The sequence below is a fragment of the Papilio xuthus genome, unplaced genomic scaffold (genome assembly GCF_000836235.2).
Source record: "Papilio xuthus unplaced genomic scaffold, Pxut_1.1 DF828780.1, whole genome shotgun sequence".
Lineage (NCBI taxonomy): Eukaryota > Metazoa > Arthropoda > Insecta > Lepidoptera > Papilionidae > Papilio > Papilio xuthus.
Window position 1 is genome coordinate 1,279,045 of NW_013529869.1, and position 21,712 is coordinate 1,300,756.

Sequence of the window (21,712 nt, forward strand, 5' to 3'; positions counted from 1 at the left end):
TGTGTTTGTGTTTTAAAATTGTATTTCCAATAGAACAACAATTGCAAATAACTAATTTAAAGCTCGCCGTCTCCTTCGGTCGCAACCAGAGTCAACGATACATCATAAAATTATATCACTACATAACAAATTACAACAATATTTACGTTGGCACCGATTTACATAGTTATATAAAAACATTTGTGTGTCACAACACAAACCATATAAAAATATTTACTTACAGTAGTCGCATTCGTAAATACACTTATTTATTTATACTAAATTAAATCTCGACATCAATAAACTCATACTTTCCACTTAACGACTATGTTGGTATCGTGTGGGGGCGTGGCCTGCACGGGCGGGGGCGTGGCCTACACGGGCAGGGGCGGGGCGCGCCGCGGATACGGATTCTTTGGCAGACAGATCGCTACATGTCGGAGTATAAATGACATGCCCTCGTCGTTACCTAGGCACAGGCACTCGAGACATAACATTTCACTATTATATTATATTTACAGTAATGTATGTACATATGTAAATTAATAACTGTAGAAATTGATTGCTGTAACATTTATATATGTTATATATTGCAGAATTTCTTTTGTCAAAGAGAATAATATAAGTATCACAGCAGTAAAGTTCTTCAGTTAAATAGCAGCCGATTGGAGTCTAAGATGAGTTAAATCTAAGGCACGATACGGTTAGCGAAAGCCCTCGCTTCATCATTACACAACTTTCAAAGTGATATTTTATTTATACAACAGACTAAGTGAACAATATAAAATCACAGTATTATGTACTTTCACAGCTCAATTTAAATGTCCTTCAACCCGTCTTATTAATAAACTTGTGCGTTTGTGTTTTTACAAGAATCGGAACAAAAATATAACAACACAAGTCAAGCCTACGCGACTATTTGTTGGTTTCTGAGACCAAAATCCCTGTATCAAAATATTGTTATCTCTGTTGGTTCAAAGATAATGAGAGAGATGACAATATATTTTTAAACAAGGATTTTAGTCTTGGACACCAATGATATATAATTTCTTTAGTAATATTTTTTTCTTTTTATCCAAATCGTCGCACCCATAGTTATGACAAACTTCAACGTAAATATGACACAGGCGATGCGTGTTTTTTTTAAAATATGAATATGCTTTCATGGATATGTCTCATGTGAGCTTTGGACGGATTTTAAGTAAGATCATTTTATGATTTAACAAATTGAGGAATTCCATTCACAAAGAACAAATTTTACTTTTTGGCTGTACAATATTTAACTATATTTTTTGTTTAAATATACTACGTTTTTCTCAAAACCAGCAGAATATATTTTTTAATTACTATTTACATTAAAAATGTTTTTAGTTTCAATAAAATAGCGTTAAAAGATGAAGAGTTGTGATTTGTCTTGGTTGTACCTTCAATAGTTTTAGGCAATTCTGAACAGCGTAGAGAATTACAGCATCAATTAAAAACTTAAATTTGCTATTGAATAAAATGAGTTGCATTAAAATTGTAAGAGACATTTATCATTTTAAGTACAACATAAAGTCGGCGGGATATAATGTTGCTCAAAGATTTGAGCTATAACAAGTTTATGATATATTTTTTCTATACACAATTTACAAGTTTTTTACGTATTTGTTACATCTGAACTAACTTGATGACTTAAGACATTTAATGAAAAATGTACAAACGATACGGCTATATTTCTCTACTCTGTGCTATAGCAAATGTAGAATGTCAAAAAGATAAGTATTAAATTAATTTGCATCGTCAATGTGATTGAGTTGAATAATTATTGTAGTATAATAATTTGCAATCATACTATTTACTAAATACCCTGCGTCTGTGTATACATAATGTATGGAGTGTGATGTGGGCGTGGCGCAGTGTGGGCGCGATGTGGGCGTGGCGCAGTGTGGGCGCGATGTGGGCGCGATGTGGGCGCGATGTGGGCGTGGGCGTGCGTTATGTGGGCTCGCGTTTGACGCCGGCGCCGGCTGCTGCAGCTGCGCGCGCCTCCTCCGGCAACCGCTCGGGACTCGTCAGGATGTCCGTCGTCGTGCACAGCACGCGCAACGAGTTCAGCACCGCTGAATAAATAAATACAAGGACAATTAAAATTTATAACTTTAGCATTACTATCACGGAAAAGATGTCACAACGATTTTATCATAATTGAACGAGGTAGTAAATATACTAAAATCATTAGAGACCTTACTTATAGTATGAATGAAAATGTTTGGAGGTATGGATAGATGTTTGTTTGAAGATATATCTAGATACGTTCTAGAACGGCTGCATGAATCTCGATGAAGTTTAGTATAGATGTAGAACAAAGACTGGAAGAATACATAGACAACTTATGATCCCGGATATGCGTATAGTTCCCGTGGGATAGGTTTGATTTACATATTTGTTCAATAATTCTACAACGGTTTAACACCACCTTATTGACATTTTGCACAGATACAGAACATAGTCTCGAGTAGCACAGATTTAAATCGGACATCAGTATAGTTAAACAAGGTGTATTACCTGGGCGCATCTCAACAAGGGAGCAGTGCTGCTCTGCCCAGAGCAGCGTGGTGCGCACGAGGTCTGCGCCGCTGCCGCACGACACGCACGCACTGAACGACTCCACCAGCGCCGCGCTCACCACGCTGAACTGAACCACTCTTAAGGAATATACCACACACAAATATGTTACCCAGTTCCTTTCAGGGGGAAAAGGGGGGGAGCTTCAAAAGATGCCTTACCTTCTGGGGGAAAGGTAAGGTTATGTGAGATTTAATTTTAATTTTGTTTTGTTTTAATTTTATCTAGATCTATTCGTATAAAATAAATAGCAATATGTAAATTAATCAACAATGATAGAATCATGAACGTTTTAAACTAATTTCGTCCAAAATAATTTGATACTGTTTTGTTTTTTTAATGATATCGATGCTTTACAAAAGCTTAAAAAACTTTAATTTAATTGTACCATTCACATGTTTCAGTGTTTATCATGATAAACCAGACCTTTATATTATCTGTACAGACAATTGAACGAGATAACATCGATGAAGCATCATTTGTCCGTATTATCTATAGATTAAATCATATTACATTTTTTTCATAAACAAAAATTACTCAAATTTCAACCTTATGTCTAAAATTTTATATTTTTTTTTTCTTTTCTTCATAATTGCCAGTCGAAAGTTGTTCAACGAGTAGTGAGTGTTATCACACTAACCGTGGGTTTATACTGGCGTGACACCTGAAAAACTTGCTTTATTCCTTAAAGCAAAAAGCATGCATTGGAAACCTATGGTAATATGACTATGCAAGGTAAGAATATAGACGATGAGTCCTGAACTCTCAACTTTTATATGGCGTCGGAAAATGTTAATAGGTGCGTATACCGAATTTTAGAATTAAAAATAAAATATTGCGAATTTCGATATGAAAATAGACCCTTAAGAACTTTGACTTCCCACGCGGTTCTATACAGGTTGTCCCATTCGCGCAGAGCTATCTCGCTCACTCTGTAGCCAATGGAAAGGCGATTAAAGACGAACGACGCGTACGCATTCTGATTGGAAGTTGACAATCACGTGATTATAAAATATTTTTATTCGTAAAATGTTATAAGTTTTGTATTTAATGCAAAACATAAATTTACACGGGTGAGCACACACCCCCATTTAAATACAAAAAATAGCTCCTATCAGTGATTTATTTCCATTAATACTTAAGCTAAGTTTAGAGTCGACATAAAGATAAAAATTTCCAAATGATCCATAGATAAATAATCGTAGCCATATCTGTTTATTTCTAGGCCACACGTATGTCTGTGTATCTCTGTGCGTAACTATGATAACGCACATTGATAGAGGGAGAGGGGGGCACCAGGAGGGGGGAGAGGAGATCACGTTATTAAATAATCACAAGCTGTGTTTCCGATAACAAGACACGATAAAAGCCGGAACGGAACGGGAAAAATGTCTACCAGAGGTGTTTCTTGACAATGAGACAGTAACAGAGGCGATTTGAGATTCGATAAAAATAGACAATTAGATTAAATTTGCACCGATTACGTGAAACAAGTTAGCTTAGCAACATTACGTTTGCACCTCAATAGTCCCAGCGTGCACTAATCTCATTCAACGTGGGATCACAATATTGTATAGTATTTGGTATGCTGCATTTGTTTGTTTGTATGTAAAGGATACGAGCCAATACTTCCAGTTGTGCATGGTGCGGTTGGCGACGTGTCGCGCGAACATCTCGCGCAGTCTGCCGGCGCGCGCACGCGACACCGGCGCACCTGTCGCCGGCAGCATCGAGTGGCAGTTCCTGTCATATCACAATACACATTTGACATAAAAAAAAATAAACCAAACTGCCCGAAGATTATCCAAAATCACTAAAAGGTCTATAATCCAACGAAACAGATTATTAATATGTTTGAAATAAAAATGTGCCAATGTCAAATCGTGTCAAACCAAAAAAATCTAAATAAAGATCTAAAAAGAAATGTAATGATTTAAAAAAAATCGCGATTTATTTTGAACTCAAACATTTAAATTTAGAATAAGTGTCATTTTTAAAATATCCATTTTACTGACAACATATCCTTATTGATTTGAGATTTGAAGTAAACTTATGGCCCGCGTTCTTCCACATTCTTATTTGAAACGTACTATACCGTATAAATTCACGATTACTGCTTACTAGTTCCATAATAATCTCATCTTTTTTTTATAAAACAAATAATAAAATGTGTTTACTTACGAAATGGAGTTATTCAAGCAATCAATTTGCGCCCGCAAACTTTCCATTTCCTCTTTGATTTGATTTCTTTCAGCTTTCAACTGTTTTATATATTCTGCTCCTTTCTGTAGCATTGCAGCTTTACTTATCTAAACCAAAATACATAGTCACTATGTAATGGGAACATAATTTTAGCAATTAGTTTGAATTTTTTAAATTACTATTTATTTGCAATATTGTAAAACTGTGAATAAAGAGAGCAAAATTTTTTAATATAAGACAAAATAGCAAAGTATTTATTTCCTTCACGTTTATATGCCGTGAAGTCGAGTCGTGGTTAATTCATCGTTGGCATTTCACAAGCTATGGTGTGTACAAAGAATTAAATTTGCTTCCCACTAACAATCGCAAATCATGCAATAAACTGTCACCATAAGATCTTTAATTAAGCACGTACATGTACTACAAGTATTATTTATCCTGATTGTATTGCGCACAACCGCCGAGAAGACGGTGGGTAGGAAATAAACGTCTCCAAATATACCTTAGCAGCGGACACTTACAATGGAATTATCGTGCAACAAACTTTCACCATAATAGCTATAACTAACCCGTATGATTGCTATGACAAGTTTTCGTCCTGGTTGCATTGCGGACAACCACCGAAGATTGGGTGGGTAGGAAATAAATGTCCCCAACTGTACCTTTGCGGCGGGGTTTGTGTTAAGGTGCGGTATAAGTGTCTGCAGCGTGTCGAAGCCATTCTTGATGTTGTATCGGCGCTTCTGCTCCGTGTGCAGGTGAGAGCGACGCGCCTCCCGCGAATCCCGCGGCGACCCCGCCCGCGGCGACGTCGGCGACCCCGGCGGTGACAGCGACTGACACAACACTTACAATCAGTTTCCACTGCCGAAACACTCGTGCCAGTGGAAACTTACTGAGAGATTTCATTTCCGTGACAATTGTACTTGTGCATTATAATACAGGTCATATGTTAAGTTGGAATCTCAATTGGTCAAAATACTGCAATAAAGTTGCACTAACTATAGTCGAGTCTGGATAAATGATATCAAGGGAACGGTATATTTTTATCGCTTAGAGGTTTCTTATATTAAAACAAACGGTCGCCCGCGACTCCGTACGTCCGATACTAAGAAAGACGTGATTAGTAGCCTATGTGTTCTTCCAGACTGTGTTTTATGCGTACGCCAAATTTAATCGAGATCTGTTCCGCCTTTTTTTGAGATACCTTCAAACTAACAAACATCCATCCAAACATTCGCATTTATAATATTAGTAAAATAATAAGATATAATCTCGCTAATACAGATTCGACTATATTTATGGTCTATCAAAGATTCGCTAAACCATAGTGGTTAAATTTATATCAGTTAAACTTAGAAATTAATTAAAAAATCGTATTAATATTCATTTCGGTAGGGCATTGACCCCAAACTAGTAAACTAACTTAATTCCTGATTAATACGTTAATTATTCTTTGTATTCTTACAAAATAAATATGGTTTTAAGGCGTAGCATTCCGCACGTTACCTATAGCGCGACTTGTATATCGCTTTTATAATGTCCCGATAAGACTATCATTTTTATGTTAGGGAACACGCACCACACGCGTGTCTTGTCTGAAATAACAATGTAAATAGTATCTTGTGGCGATTGTTATTATTTTTGGTATAAATATACATATGCAAAGATATTTACTTATAATTGAATATACAAACATAAAACATTTTATATTTGTATATGTATCATTTAGCACACTATCCCTAAAACTTAACTTAAACATATAATCTTTGCATACAAATCTCGTCTATTGACTTTTACAAAATGTACCATTTTAAAATTTCCTACTGGATTATTAATCATCGCAAGAGTATTTTACTTATTCTCACTATTTTTACTAATTTTATAAATGTGCATGATTAGATGAATGGATGCATGGATGTTTGTTTGAAGGTATCAATGGCTGCATGATTCTCGCTGATATGTGGCATAGATGTAGAACATAGTCTGGATATACACGTAGGCTACTTATTAAGTTTGTTTTGAATTCCGCGCAGACGGATTCGCGGGCGACAGCTAGTTTTATGATAAATAATATAAAATGAAGACATTGAACGTTACCTGATGCGGCGACATAACATCGTTTTCAATAGGCGACGGCTGAGCCCTTCTAATCGGAGATTTGGTGGGCTCACTTCCCCCCGCGCCCTCGTCTTTACCCTTTATTGTGTATAGGTTTTGAGCTGCAAAAATATGACTATTTTAGATAAGAAGAGCACGATGTTGAATTCAGTAGATAGGTTTTTTTTAAAAAGAATATATATAGAATATTCAAGACTAAAGTGTTAAGTTCAAATAAACATAGACTTTGGTATTTATTTATTTATACTTGTATAATTGTTTTGCAAGCGCGACGCTTCGTTATCTCACATAGCGACAAGCGTAAACACATGCAAAACAACGTGCAGTTTTGTATCTCGATTTCCAGTCAAAATATTGCCTTGCTTTATTAGTTTTATCTTCAAAATTACAATTGCATGCAGTTTGAATTATTGTATTATAGTTGGAAGAAAGTGAAATTGAAGTAGAAAAAATGTGTGTTACTGTTTTTGTTACTTATTGTTCCACTTTGATATGTTCGTAAGGAATGAAAGTATAGTATAATTTGGTGTATGTCTTGTTTGTGTATAGAAGAAAGGTGTGGGTGTATGTGTGTGTACTAACAGTGGTGCGCGGAGAGCAGGTGTGCCAGCATGACGCTGGCCTGCGGCAGCGCGGGCTCGGAGGCGACGCTGCTGAGCGGCGGCGGCACGCGGCGCGGCTCGCTCACCCCGCCAGACGTGGACCGCGACCGCAGCCGCAGCGCGCCAGTAGTCTCGCGCGCCTGTACATACACCCTTACCATTAGTTTCACCTCCACAAGTATTAAACCGTTTCTTTATATTGCATACAATACGATATAATTGTACTTGAGACGAAAAACTAACCCTAGGCGTATGCCTGACGGGCGAGGCATCCTGCGGCGCGACGAGCACCTGAGCGGGCGCAGCGGCCGGAGCGGCGGCTACGCCCGCGCTCACCACCCACTCTGAGCTCAGCTGCGCGCCCAGCGGTAAACTATGCGACCGAAATTGCTCCTTGTTGCGCGGTACAGAGGAGCTAGAGCCGCTAGCCACTACCTGCATTATATTTCAAATTCTTATGCTTTGTGTAATTTTTATGATTAAATTTTGATTAACCTTTAAAAGCATTTGATAGGTTACAGTATGCAATAGTAAATTCGATAGATAAACAACTTTCATCGTACCTGTTGCGAATGCGCAGGCGCAGGCGCTAAGGGGGGTGAGGGTAGCTTGAAGGAGCGAACGTTCGTCGGCGATGGCCCGGCCTTCGCCTTGTAGGATTCCACATGGTTGGGCTGCAAGTACTGCATCTGCGGCGCGGGAGGGCGCGTGGCGGGAGGCCGAGGCTCGTAGCCCGGCGCCGCGCTGTGCACCGCTTGCGCCGGGCTGTGTACCGCCTGCACCGCACCGTGCACCACCTGCGCCGGGTTGTGCACCGCCTGCGCCGCGCCGTGTGCCGGCTGTGCCGCGCTGTGGGCCGGTATGGTCGCCGAGTACGCCGGGTACTGATTGTTGCCTATCTGATTCGTGTAATGATTTATCCGCGTTCGCGGCTTCTCGCGACTGTACCCGCTGCGACCTTGAATTATGATAGTCGAAGCATATTTAGCATTCTGCACTGGCTGCTGCAGAAGAGAAACTGTCTCCGGCGCCGTCTGCGATGGCGGTATACCTACAAAATGGGGTGGTCTTTAAATTAAGAAAAAAATCCAATTACCTAGATAGTTTAAAATAAATAAATGTTAACCTGCATTATACTTGTTGTAGGCATCAGGCTGAGACGATATTTTTTGCGCGGCTACGAATTGCACCCTAGGGGACTTGGGCACGAAGGCGTTGGCGTGCAGGGTCGGAGGGGCGCAGTCGGGCGGCGGCGCGGGGGTCCGCTCGTACGAGCTCTGGGGGAAGGCGGAGAGCATCTCCGGGCCACTCATGATGCTGTTCGGCAGATCGGTCTGCGTGAACAGCCGGCTATTATCATACATTCGCATCTCCTCGCCTTTGACTTGTTCTGGCATCGACATCAACTGAGTATTGTTACTCGTACCTTCAAAAAAGAACTAGTTTAGGGCCCCCTCGTGTCATACCAAGTTGCAGAAGAGTGATGATATGCAAATACCATGAATGCTCATCTGACTGGTGGGCATTGTGACTGCAGAAGTATTCTGACTGCCTGCAATGTAACCTTGGGGAGTATAAGTATCTACTGACATGCCGCTCCTGTACAACGCCTCCTCCGATGGAATGGTCGTCTCTTCGGGCACAGGAGGAAGACGTGGCATCGATAGAAGGTCTGCAAATTCAAGTAAATTGTAACATTCGAAGTATCGAACAGAATAAGTAAAACAATATCCATGGCACCACATATATTTTTCAAATAACAGGTGTATATAAAGCATACTTACCTTGGAGAGGCTCTAGTGTGTCCATAAAATCATCAAGATTAGGCTGCAAAGGACCCAAGCTTGGTTGTATGAAATCGGCTAGACCAGCTCCTCTGGCTGTGACAAAAGTAATATAAATTATTCCATTTCTTATCGAGATCGCCGGATCGCTTCGACATTATCTATTATTTATATTTTTATAAAAGATATAATTGAATAGTGATGAAGGTACCGATCTCCCTGCAGTCAGGGAAGGCGAACGGTTGGTGGTTTGTGATGGTGGAGAATAGCGTGTCACTCATGAAGTTGAGGTAGTCCTCGTCCGTGAGCATGTTGGCCGCCAGGTCGCTGCACTGCGAGAACGACTCCACCGTGTCCATGTCCGACATCTGCGAACAAACCGCCCTCTTACCTACCGGACACCTTGCCTATCAAACAACCTGTCACTCATGTCATTATTGACTATAACACTTCTTGTTCTAGATCTCAAAGACGGTATAAATACGTCAACCAATTTGCAAGCAATACATACCGTATCCTGGACTGAGCTGTCCCCCTTGCCAAGGAGTCGCATAATATGAAACATGCGCCATTTTTTATATTCTGCTATAACCGCTTCGGCTCTTCTTTTCCAATATTTACCTTCTAATATAGTTGTCTGAAATAAATATTATAATATGTATATACATGCAATATGTATTGAAAATTAATTATTTCTCGTATAGTTATTTTACCTCTGGTTTCACGTGTGTGTCAACATCTAAAGGAGAGGCGAACTGACACACAAATGTATTCTGTTTTTTTATAACTGCAACAATACATATTTGAGGTTAGGTTATGTACATTTTTTAAGCTTATCTCTAAAGTTTATAAAAACCAAGGTAAACTTTATTTAATTATTAAAAAACGGTATCAATATCTGTAAAAACAAAAAGATATGCCCGCTGATTGAGTTATAATTTTATAATGTCGGATTACTTAACTTTAAATTGAACACGTAACGGTTAATAAACTTCGACAACATTCATAGCATTTGAAATAAAATCTACATACCTAAGGCCTATTATTATAAATCAAAACTTGACGCAATGAAAATTTATGGCAATCCGCGATACATGTTTGTCCTACTTCCAAAGACGAAATCAAAAAGTACTCAACCGTTTCAAGTTTTTCAATAGAAAAATGAATTTTCACTCTGCAATTCCACCATAGAAGTATCGTTCTTTAATCTTGTCTACATTTAAATAACTTGCATGAAATTATTGAATTGCGACGGAGTTCAAATAGATCACAAAGTCAAATTGGGTCAAGATCAGATTTGAGATGTATATTAATTAGGTAACATTTTTATCTGTACATTTTAGTATTGCGAGTCAGTTTAATTAAATATTGATTTTATTTATTCCATACCGACGACGAAATTGACTTCGCAAAGAAAGTTTTACGGTATAAAAGTTGCCCAGAAAACATAAAGTGAAAACATAAACGGCTCAACAGATCTTTATGTAATTTGGCATAGAGGTAGAAAATAGTCTCGAAAAACACAAAGGCTACTAATTAGTCTTTTTTTGATCACGCGCGGACGGAGTCGGAGGCAGCAGATAGTTTATAAGTATATCCAATGTGATCACTATCAGAAAATCATCTTACATAATCCATACTTAATAAATATTTTTCATTAGAAGGGATAAGGCTTACAATATATAACAATTACTTTATGTTATCACCAATCAATAGTCTTATCAACATCGGTAAACGACCCTACGCGCAACCGGGATCAATCAACAGACATCAGTACTAGAATCATATAGATAAGTATGTGTAAAAAAAGTTAATAAAAATCTCATTTAAATTAGATCAAAGTATGCAACAATCTGCTTAAACATATGCATAATAACATCTTTCTAATATTACAAATGCAAATGTTTAGATGGATGTATGTTTGTTAAGGCATCTCCAGAACGGCTGCATGAACCTAGCTGAAATTTGGCATAAATGTAGAACATAGTCTGGAAGTACACATAGGCTACTAATGTTTGTTTTTTAAGTCCCCATGGACGGAGTCGGGGGTACAGCTAGTATTTATATAAATTAAAAATTCTACATAATTAACATAATGAATAAAAATATTTGCCATTTATTGTATTTTTTTTGTCATACATGTATACATTCAATTTGCTAAGTTTAAACTTTACATAGAAATTACTGATAAAAATTGTTATCAGTTGCAAATCAAATCATAACCATGTGTCTCTCATTCAATTTAAAAAAAAAACAAAGAGGGAGAGAGACATCTTACATTGCAAATTATACACAAACTGACATACATAAAAAGTAACATATGTGCAAAAATACTTTATTCAATTGGGCTTTGATTTTTTTATAACCGAAATTAACATTAAAAAATCACTTTTAATTTAAGAAAATAGACATTTATAAAGAAGTGACATAAAGGAGAAAAGGGGTATATAAGTAAAACAATAAGAAATGTAAACTTACATTGCATGTGCCAGCATCTCCATATAACATTGTTCAATCTGATCTTGTCCTTCCAACGTAGTTTTATACCTTTGAAACGATTCCATTTGGGTGAGGTTAATTTTTGTCTGAAGTATATAATAAATAAAAATTAATAATACAAACTTACCATGCTTATCCTAAATAGTCTAATTAACATCACAAATTAATCTTTAAACCGAGCATTTCCACAATCAAATTGACTATAAAAGTTCTAGAGTTCATAAGAATCATTTTTGATTTATAAAAAATTAAACAGGACATTGTTAATTAATATAATTTTTTATTTTTATACAAAGTACAGCTTCAATGTAGAACTGTACGACTAAAATGTAAAATGGCAGACAATCTTGTGTAGTGACTTTATCTATACCACTATCAATAAATGATCTTAAGCTTATTATAAATAACAATTTGATAAGAATGGAGCTTGACTGTATCTTATCTTCATTTCTACTAGAGTAGTTTAAGCAATATATGTACATGTTGTTGTAACTGTGGAAAAAAGAAGTATTTTTTTGCAAATACTTTTCTAAATACTAAAGATATTAAAAGATTTAATTAATATTTGATATCTCAACAAATATTTATATTTTTTTTTTGATTATTGAAACATATTTGATGCTTTTTAATAATAACTCTAGACAAACCATAATGTCAGCATATTACTTTTTTCGAAACAAAATATTATATTTTAAAATAAAATATTTATTAATATTAATACTTAGATACTACTAATAATTTATTTTTTATCTGTTCATTATTATCTTCCTGGCCTTATCCCAGTAATGTGAATTTTTTTTCTATGTGATTTATAGTTTATAATTTTATTCCTTTAACTTTTCTTTGCATTAGACAGAAATTTATGTAATAGAAAGCAGATAGATCATTTAATTAAATTTATAAACAATATTCCACTTGTCAAGAATATTTAAGGTGGGTTATTTTTACTGCTATAGTACCAATAAAAAATGATAGTGATTTATGTTTATATGAATGAAAGAATAAAAAAAAATTCATTTCTCAATATAAATAAATATAAGATACTTACAGATAAAAATCTATAAAACCTAACTATAATTTTATCAATAAAATAAACAAATCTGCAAAACTGAGTGTTATGGAAAATATTTAACAAACAATATTTATAACTAAGCATTCATAGACAGACTTATCTGCGCAAATGACCCGTGTCTTTTATACAGGCTCCGATGACCTATGTTATCTTTGTACTCCAATCCAACTAGAAACATATGTTTCCTCATTTACATATGCAAAATGCTTTTGAACTGTTATTTGCAAAATGTTGATATACTGTATTTGTTCATGTCACTTGTTTTATATAATTACTTAAAATTTCAATGTTAATTTTTTTTTCGCTTTTTGTAATACACAACCTATTTGACCTCTAATATACTGACTTCATTATGAAGCTATTTATGCAAAACTTTGATTTATTACAACAACCAATACAAGAGCACATTAATGGAAAAAACCAAGAAGCTATGTCTCTGAAATCAATAGTCTTATACATGTAAATATAAATAAATGCAACTTACCTGTATGCTAAAGACATACATTTGAATAACTTTGTAAGAGATATTTCTATAGAAAGTTGTTGATGTTGTTTACTTTCTTCCTTATCAGACAATGTGTATGTTTCGGATGATCCAGGTACTGTGTACATTGCAACTACCGTATTTTTCTGAACTGTTTGTTCCTCGTCGGGTACAGGAACAGCCAAATCATCAAAATCATCCTGCTCTTCTGCTTCAAAATGTGACACCATAAAATGCCCTGAGTGAATGGTTTCCTTCCCCGTACGGGTTTGGTGTTTTTCTACATGTGTCATTTTCCAAAGATATATATAGTATTTTTTCTTTCAATAAATTGGTTATATCTTAAATAAGGATTATCACAAAACTCAACTTTTGGACTTAGCCATATTTTCACTTATCACTCACATTGTTTTTTCCATCTGCTGTATCTGTATCTGACATTTTATTCTTAATGTTGCTATATACTTTATGATTCTGAAGACTAGTATTTTTCTTAGACATAGCAATACTGAAAAAAGGTTTTTATTTTTCTTTGTAATAATTAATTTAAAGCTATTCTTACTTTTTCAACACAATATCCATTTTGCATATTTCATCATCTCCCTGGCATTTTCCCAATACATGCGGGGTCCATGAACAAGGTTTTATAAACCTTAATGATTTCTCTTACATATAATTTTTACGGCCAACCCTGGTTGGCTTCTTATAGGAAGGAAATTAAAATTAATCCATTTCGATTACATATTTCTTTAATGTTCCAAGTATTTGATCAAGTTTTCACAACTTTTTCCTATAAAGTTTCTCATTATTTTCAAGTTTTAGATTAACTAATATTGTAATCATTTTTATTTACTAATTTCAAAAGTTTCACCAATGTTTAACAAGTGTTTATATCAATATTTTTTTTTGTTTTTTGCTCACTTTTGACAGTTATTCACTGTATTTATTTGGTATTTATTCAAGCTGCAACGCGAACGCGATAAGCCCAGTGTCACATGTATACTCTTTAAGTGTCACTGTCATGACAATCAATCAAAGACGCTCAACTGTCAACTGTACAAAAAATAAAAATATTAAAAATCCCGCCTAAACTAAAGTGAAAATTTCATCATTTCGGATTTGCCTTTAACACTGCTTTTTCCCTTTCGTATATAGTAAAATCGCTTTAATCATGAATTCACCAAAAGCCAATTCCCCGTCTTTCAAAAATTTAAGGACTAAACAAAAACAGTCCCCAATAGCTATTAAAGAAAAACTTAAAAAGGTAGGTATGTTCATTTGTCTGTTTTAGCAATACAACTGCTTGATTTAACAAGTTCAACGGCAAAATGTTAGGCATTTTATAACATCATTTTCAGTAATACCTGATATTTCTGAAATGTTACCTACATATTCTAGTAAATTTTGTCATAAACTGAAATTTTAATCTCGTACAATTTCAAATGTAATGGTAGTTATATCCAATTCATTAGTACACTATTATAAACATTCTATATTTTTAGGACTTAATGCTTAAAGACAAAAAAACTGTAACTTAATTTAGGGGTAGTTAAAAATATGTAAAATATAATAACACAACTTACATACATATCCCAGAGATTTAATTTCCTATACGGCTAATAAATATAAAGCTATTCATCCAAAACCATTTATGATGATAAAATTGTGACAAAGTTACAAACATAAATAATTTTTAGGATTACAAAGAAAAGGTGCATAATTGCCGTAATATGCTTCTGGACAAATTCCGAGGGTCTGCGGATGAAACTGAACTTCGGGACACTTTGATAACAATTTATAAAAGTATGTTTGGATTTTCTAAATTTGAAGAATCAGATGAAGAAAGTGAAGTGCTAAATGAGATAAAAAATGAACTTATTGATGAAGAATTACAATGGTTTGTTCTGTTTTATTGTCTTGAAATTTTGAAAGGTTGATTAGATTTACAGTTTTTTTTATCATGTATGTATCAAATATAATATATTAGATTTCTGTTTAACTAAATAAAAAAAGTGTTTTAGGTGCTTGGAGGAATATGAAAAATCACAAATGGATAATGTTGATTGGTCAGTTTTAGAACAAGAAGATGTCACATGTCCTGTTTGCCAAAAGAAGAATTTTAAATATGAAGATGGAATAGTATCTTGTCCTAATTGTCATGTTAATATTAAAACACAAAGTACTTTACAAGAAATAAAAAAAGTAATTCTTGATTCTATTGATAAACATTCTAAAAATTGTAATGAGACAGCTGAATTCACATCAGTTCCTGAATTAAATGACACACATATATATTTAATATGTGCACAATGCACGGACATACAGCTGATATTATAATGTATTCATCTAAAAGTTTAAAAATATTGTGATGTATATGCATATTAACAATAACTTTTGATATACTCATTTCATAAAGTTATGGCCATATGATTATAACTTTTTGATTCTCTGCTTCCTCCATTCTACTATGCCTTCTAGAGTTAATTCACATTTATAACTTAAAACTGTAATTTTGTATTGTTTTTTTTATATTTTGTTATTATTTTCATTAAGATATTTCCGAATAAAATGCATCTGGAAATAATTTTGTTAAATATGTTATCAGAATAGTTATAAGAATATCTGCTATGGACTTAGCACCATCATATCATTGTATATTTATGTGCCTTATCATTTTCAAAAGTTTTTGACAAGCATTGCCATTGTTGTGAATGTAGACCATACATATTTAATTTGTAAATAGCTACAAATCTCGATCAGCAAACGTAAACAGACATACAACAGGTTGTATGTTCAGTGACAAGTGCTACAAATGCCAATCAAATGTTCCCACCTTGACGTTGATGAATCTATGTATTTGTGTTAAGAAGTTGCATCGCCAATGTTTATAAATCAAACACAAATTACAAAATAAAAATGACCTTTAATTCAATTCATGAAGCGTGGTAACAAGGTATATTTTTAAATTATTTTTACTCTGTAATATAATCGGAGTTAGAACGTTTTATTATAAGTGTTAAAACCCTACCAAAATATTAAACTAAACGGTAACTCGTATAAAATGTACATTAACAATAGTAGTATAAAACAGTACCATTATTTTACGGACATTATTACAAGATGGGCAGCTTTTGTTGTATTCATCATTTGTATAAAATGGTCAACTATGTGAATTATCCTAGGCCTGAAAATAAAACATTCGTACTTATATTCTTTGTTAATTACATTCAACAACCGCTTTATCATAATCTCATTAAATGTTCAAGTAACACAATATGGTCCAATTCAACGGAAATGAGGAATTACACTTACATATGTCACTGGCTGACAATGTCATTTATTTATTGTCAATGGATTTTTTTTGGAAAGTTTTAGTTTTAAATTGATATAAACAAGTCTATTTTTAATATTTTCTGTGCATATAAAGGTAATTTATTCAAACAACATTTTTGTAATTCCTCATTTCTATTCAATTTTGACTATACATCAATCCTTTATAGATTCTAAACAAACTTAATTAATCCTAATATTAATTTGTTAATCATTTATATTATTATACCAAGTGTAACAAAAGATTATTATTTTTTTCTTGTACAGACACACTTCAGACAATAATCATAAAAAAAATAAGTACATGGTTTGGTAAAAATGTGTATTCTTACTGTTCCTATACTTAAAATTATTAGTTATAAAGTTATATATTTGAAGGCACTGTTTGAGCACTGTTTGAATTAACAACTAGTTATTTATGCAAGGATTATTTTGTCCACCATAAGTATTATTGATATTGTATTATGTCAGGTAATGCATTGTTGTAGTTTCTCTTTATTTATATATCCTCATAAAAGTTTTTAAATATTTAACAATATTCTTATAGCTTTTAAATTTATGATTTTTGCATTATTTTTGAACATACAGTACATAAAAAAGTTGATTTCAGGGTTAACACAAACGGAATTAACAACAAACTAATCAACTTAATATAACTTAAACTATACACAAATAAAATAATAATATTGACGTAATCTGCTCCTCGAAAATGACATAAACAACATGAAAATAAAAACAGGAGCTTAAATCGTCTTGTTACACTTGATATATTTCAATTGAAATAAGACTTGTGAAGTCTTTACAGATAATAAATACATTCCGATATTATTGCTATGGCGTCGGGCGAGCGGCTACTCACTATATAGGTAGACCTTGTACATCCATGAGGTCTTCCTGCAGCGCGTGCGAGGCGGCGGGAGCGGCGAAGGGCGCGTGGTGCGAGCGTGGTCGTCGTGGCGAGCGCGCCGTCACCACGCGCGGCTTGTGCACCTCATCCAGCACGGACGGGGCGACGTATGTGAAACCCTAAACATTCATAAAGCCGAAAAAACAACTTAAAGATTGCGACAAAAATTTAACCTTAAAAATTTCTAAAACATGCCAAACACTTATGATGCCAAATTACACATCTACAATGCATAATTAAACTAAAGATAGCAAATTGAAATAATACCTGGAACATTAGGTTAGCACTTTCACTAAGTGTAGACTCATCCGGGGAATCGATGGGAGTTTGTAAAGTAAATCTTGTATCAAATTGTGAAACATCATCTTCACTTGACTGTAAACAAAAGATAAATATTGGTAATCAATAATTTGGAAATGAACAGTATCTTTATTTATATTTCAAGGAATTCATTGTAGTAGAGAAATTACTTCACTTAATATATCCAATTTAGTATTACTACTAGGTGTTTTTAGTATTGCTACTACAAGTTTTGCACAGTTGTATTGCAGGTTTAGTGCAAAAATCCTGATTTTTTTAGATATTAGTAGGCCAAGTTTTAACAATTGTCATCTTGACCCCAATTTTACTACATAAAATATGACTATTAGTTTTACTGCTTTTAGAATTTATATAACAATATAACTGTTCTTATATAATGATAATGTATTGAGACAGTATTGCGCAGTTAATTAACAATTAGTCTTTGTTTTCCTGGTATGTTTTATACCAAGCCACTGATCACTTATTATTTTCTTCCTATTGCTAAATATATTAAAAATATTTTAAAACTTGAAGAAATCAAGTTGCTTTCAAAATTTATTCCTGCTTGATAAGATCTATTATAGCTTAAAAATTAAAACATGTCATTATCTTTAGTAGTTATGAAATGTACCCTTGACCTATTAAGAACAAAATTGAAGCAATTAATGTTTTTAGTCATCAGCACTCATCAGAAATTGGGTATTAACAGTACTTTCCTAATGAATTGTCATCATCTCAAGTAATGGCATCCACTAGCAGCTGACTTTGGTCGGCTTCCTACAATATTATCATTGAGTCTAAAATTTCTATAGAGACGATTCAATTTGTGATGTAGGAATTATATAATATGTTAATCTTTGGCAAAGTTTTAATGATGATACAGCACTTTTATTAAAATAAAAACTTACTAGAATTGGTTTCATTGGTGGTTCCAGTCTTCTGTTAAAAACATCATCCCAGTGCACATGTTTGAAGAATGCGTGTCCGCGCACCGCAGAAGCGCCGGCGGCGCCCAGGCGTTGGGTTTCCGACCGCTTCATAAGGCGTCTTATCAAATCGCGTGCGTCTTGTGTAAGGTAAGCAGGTAACATGAGTTTTCCTTTTAATATTTTTTCTATTGTTTTAGTGCGATTATCACCAGTGAATGGAGGCTGAAATAGAATGAGAATTATAAACAGAGTAAACAATAGTTTTAAAAGTAATATCAAATATGTATTTCTAAAAATGCCTATAAAATTTGTTTCCAAATATATATTTTACTGACATACCTGGCCAATCAGCATATCATACATTAAAGCACCTAAACTCCACCAATCTACAGCTTTTCCATGGCCACTTCTTGTTAAAATTTCTGGCGCCCTTAAGGGTAAAATTAATTATTGTAATAAATTCATATGTCTCACATCACATATAACAATCATAAAAAAAAATACTTACATATATTCAATTGTACCACAAAATGTATGTGTAACAATACCTTCTTGTATATGTTCTTTACATAACCCAAAATCAGTTAGTTTTACATGACCCTGAGCATCTAGGAGAACATTCTCTGGTTTGAGATCACGATAAATGATGCCCAAACTATGTAAATGTTCCAGTGCTAATATGATTTCTGATAAATAAAAGCTGTAAAAATTAAGAAAAGTGATTCTTAGAATTTAAATTAGTTGCACGTTTTCTGTAAAATATATATGTTAAAACAAGAGATGGATGTAGAAACATCAACTTATGTAACTAATGTATATTTTTAGATTAGATGAACTTTTACATTGCAATTGAAGACCTAGAAACTCTAACCTAACCATCTGAATTATTAGCATATTACATTAATTATTATATCTATTTAAATGTATCAATAATTTATTCCCAAACTACTAGATGAATTTCAAATAATTGGTAAAGTAGTAAACTACATAATACTTTAGGTATCTTACCGAGGGTGTACTTACCAAGCAGTGTCTTCAAGAAAAATACCTTCTCTCTCTAGATGCATAAAAAGTTCTCCACCACTTAAATACTCTAAAATTAAATACAGTTTTCCACCAGTTTGGAAAGCATATACTAATTCAACTATGAATGGATGCTGAAAATGTAAATACAATTTGATCAACTTAATACAAAGAAATAAAACATGACGTTTTAAAAATAATTTACCATCAAATACAGCATAATTGCAATATATAAAAGTTATTTGTTTCAATTGCATAGTATGCTTACCTTGACAGCTTCCAAAATATTTCTTTCTGCTTTAGTGTGGGCAGTATCTTTCTGATTACGAACTATAGAAGCTTTCTTAAGAACCTTCATTGCAAAATGAGCACCTGCATCAGGCCCTGTGATTTTTCGTACTTGAAATACTTTGCCATAGCCACCTTTTCCTAACACTTTTCTTAATTCAAAATCTTGCGGTCCTAGACGCTTGCACTGTCCCGGATTTACATTGTCTTCTGATAACTGTATAGTTTCTGAACACTCCGATCTATAAAAATAATCATAAAAATATACATGGTATTGATAACATTCAATATATTCTAAAATAGAATAGAATACTCACTCAGCTATGTTATGCACATTAAGTTCGGGATCATAATCAACCTGCACAAAACAATTTTAATAAAATTTTATATATGATGTGACATAAGATTACCTGTATGAATAAGTGATCTGAGATTCAAGATTATAAACTAAATAGTTTACTAGAAAAATTATCATAACTATTGAGTTTTTTATAGTCGTCGTCAAATATAAATAAAGGCTGAGCCCTTGAACATTGGAGTCGAAGTATACGACACGATAAATGTTAGGTTATGGTATGGTGTCAACAATTATCTATAGAAATGAACATGACATAAATACCTCATCAACTTCAATAATATCGTCTTCGTCAGAATCTCCAACTGTAACTGTATCAACATCCAAATCTAAATCGAAAACACCTGCCATATACGATGACATTTCAGTAATATCACATCAGCAATACAACTGTAGTTAGCACAGTCACGTAACGTGGGATATTTTATTATAAATTAATTACACGATATAATTTTTCAATTAATTATCACCACAGTAAAACTTTTTATCTTATGTTTTGATCAAAGTTATGACGAAAAATTATAAGGAACAAACAAGACAAATGCACAGCAAAAATTGCTCATAGATTAGAAAAGTTACAAGTGTAGCACTACCAAATCAAATTGTAGCTGTAGCTTTGTAGCTAATTGTAGCCTAAGGCCCTGTACAAATGAATGAACCGCGCTTTTCTGAATCGTGCGGTTTAAAATCTCAAAATCGTGATGGCGTTCTGTCATCGACGGGTAAGCGGTTGGCACAACTTCTTCTTCTTACAAAACTTCGATCTTACAAAAAGTAAAATACGGTATTAAATATGTCAATGCTATTTTGTAATAGGTGCCCGATAGCGGTCTATTTTTTACATTATATTGCTAATTGCAAATAAAGAACACATGGCAAATTGGCTGTTTTAAAAAAATAATAAATTATTGATCCTAAAGGTCCCACATTGTTGGTCAATAAGTAATTGGTCATATCTGACAACTATACAATATGTACATCATAACCGCGCGTTTTTTCAGCTGTTCTAAAACCGCACGATTCCCGTCGCCGTATATGTACAAGACTTAAGTTATAACTTGATAACATAAAAATTGGTATATAGCCTTAGAATAACTAAAAAAAACTAAGGAAAACTAGAACGTATGAAATATGCTTATAATTATAACAAATAATATTTAAAAAATATAAGTAGGGTATTACTATAACTACTAAAAATCATGTCAAAATATAATAATGAATAGGTAA

At 33.9% G+C, this 21,712-nt stretch overlaps 3 protein-coding genes across 5 annotated transcripts; 1 reads left to right on the plus strand and 2 right to left on the minus strand.

The window, feature by feature from the left end:
• Positions 1-2: 2 nt before the first annotated feature.
• Mondo (MLX interacting protein mondo) lies at positions 3-13,833 on the minus strand. Of its 2 annotated transcripts, none has more exons than XM_013326650.1 (18): positions 13,351-13,833; positions 11,774-11,880; positions 10,009-10,082; positions 9,807-9,932; positions 9,507-9,663; positions 9,296-9,391; positions 9,010-9,183; positions 8,638-8,937; positions 8,075-8,562; positions 7,755-7,946; positions 7,492-7,651; positions 6,889-7,010; positions 5,451-5,624; positions 4,768-4,895; positions 4,206-4,329; positions 2,527-2,656; positions 1,940-2,081; positions 3-1,890 (listed from the first exon to the last, which is right to left on the minus strand). In XM_013326650.1, the coding sequence occupies exons 1-17, from the start codon at positions 13,641-13,643 to the stop codon at positions 1,957-1,959; spliced, it is 2,970 nt and encodes a 989-aa protein (XP_013182104.1). In that variant the 5' UTR covers positions 13,644-13,833; the 3' UTR covers positions 3-1,890; positions 1,940-1,956. The 2 variants fall into 2 exon arrangements, with proteins under 2 accessions (XP_013182104.1, XP_013182105.1); XM_013326651.1 differs by lacking the exon at positions 13,351-13,833 and adding an exon at positions 11,922-12,082 and having other exon boundaries at positions 11,774-11,842.
• Positions 13,834-14,300: 467 nt separating this feature from the next.
• On the plus strand, positions 14,301-15,836 carry LOC106128333 (RPA-interacting protein alpha). Its single transcript, XM_013326657.1, has 3 exons — positions 14,301-14,614; positions 15,048-15,247; positions 15,372-15,836. Exons 1-3 carry the CDS (start codon positions 14,522-14,524, stop codon positions 15,685-15,687), a joined length of 609 nt encoding a protein of 202 aa, XP_013182111.1. The 5' UTR covers positions 14,301-14,521; the 3' UTR covers positions 15,688-15,836.
• A 113-nt stretch (positions 15,837-15,949) lies between these two features.
• Positions 15,950-21,559, minus strand: S6k (Ribosomal protein S6 kinase). Of its 2 annotated transcripts, XM_013326653.1 has the most exons (10): positions 20,750-21,559; positions 20,448-20,488; positions 20,111-20,372; positions 19,843-19,976; positions 19,328-19,519; positions 19,159-19,249; positions 18,799-19,041; positions 17,855-17,962; positions 17,540-17,706; positions 15,950-16,534 (listed from the first exon to the last, which is right to left on the minus strand). In XM_013326653.1, coding segments are annotated over exons 1-10 (1,338 nt in total). In that variant the 5' UTR covers positions 20,849-21,559; the 3' UTR covers positions 15,950-16,533. The 2 variants fall into 2 exon arrangements, with proteins under 2 accessions (XP_013182107.1, XP_013182106.1); XM_013326652.1 differs by lacking the exon at positions 15,950-16,534 and having other exon boundaries at positions 17,141-17,706; positions 20,750-21,558.
• Positions 21,560-21,712: the final 153 nt, after the last annotated feature.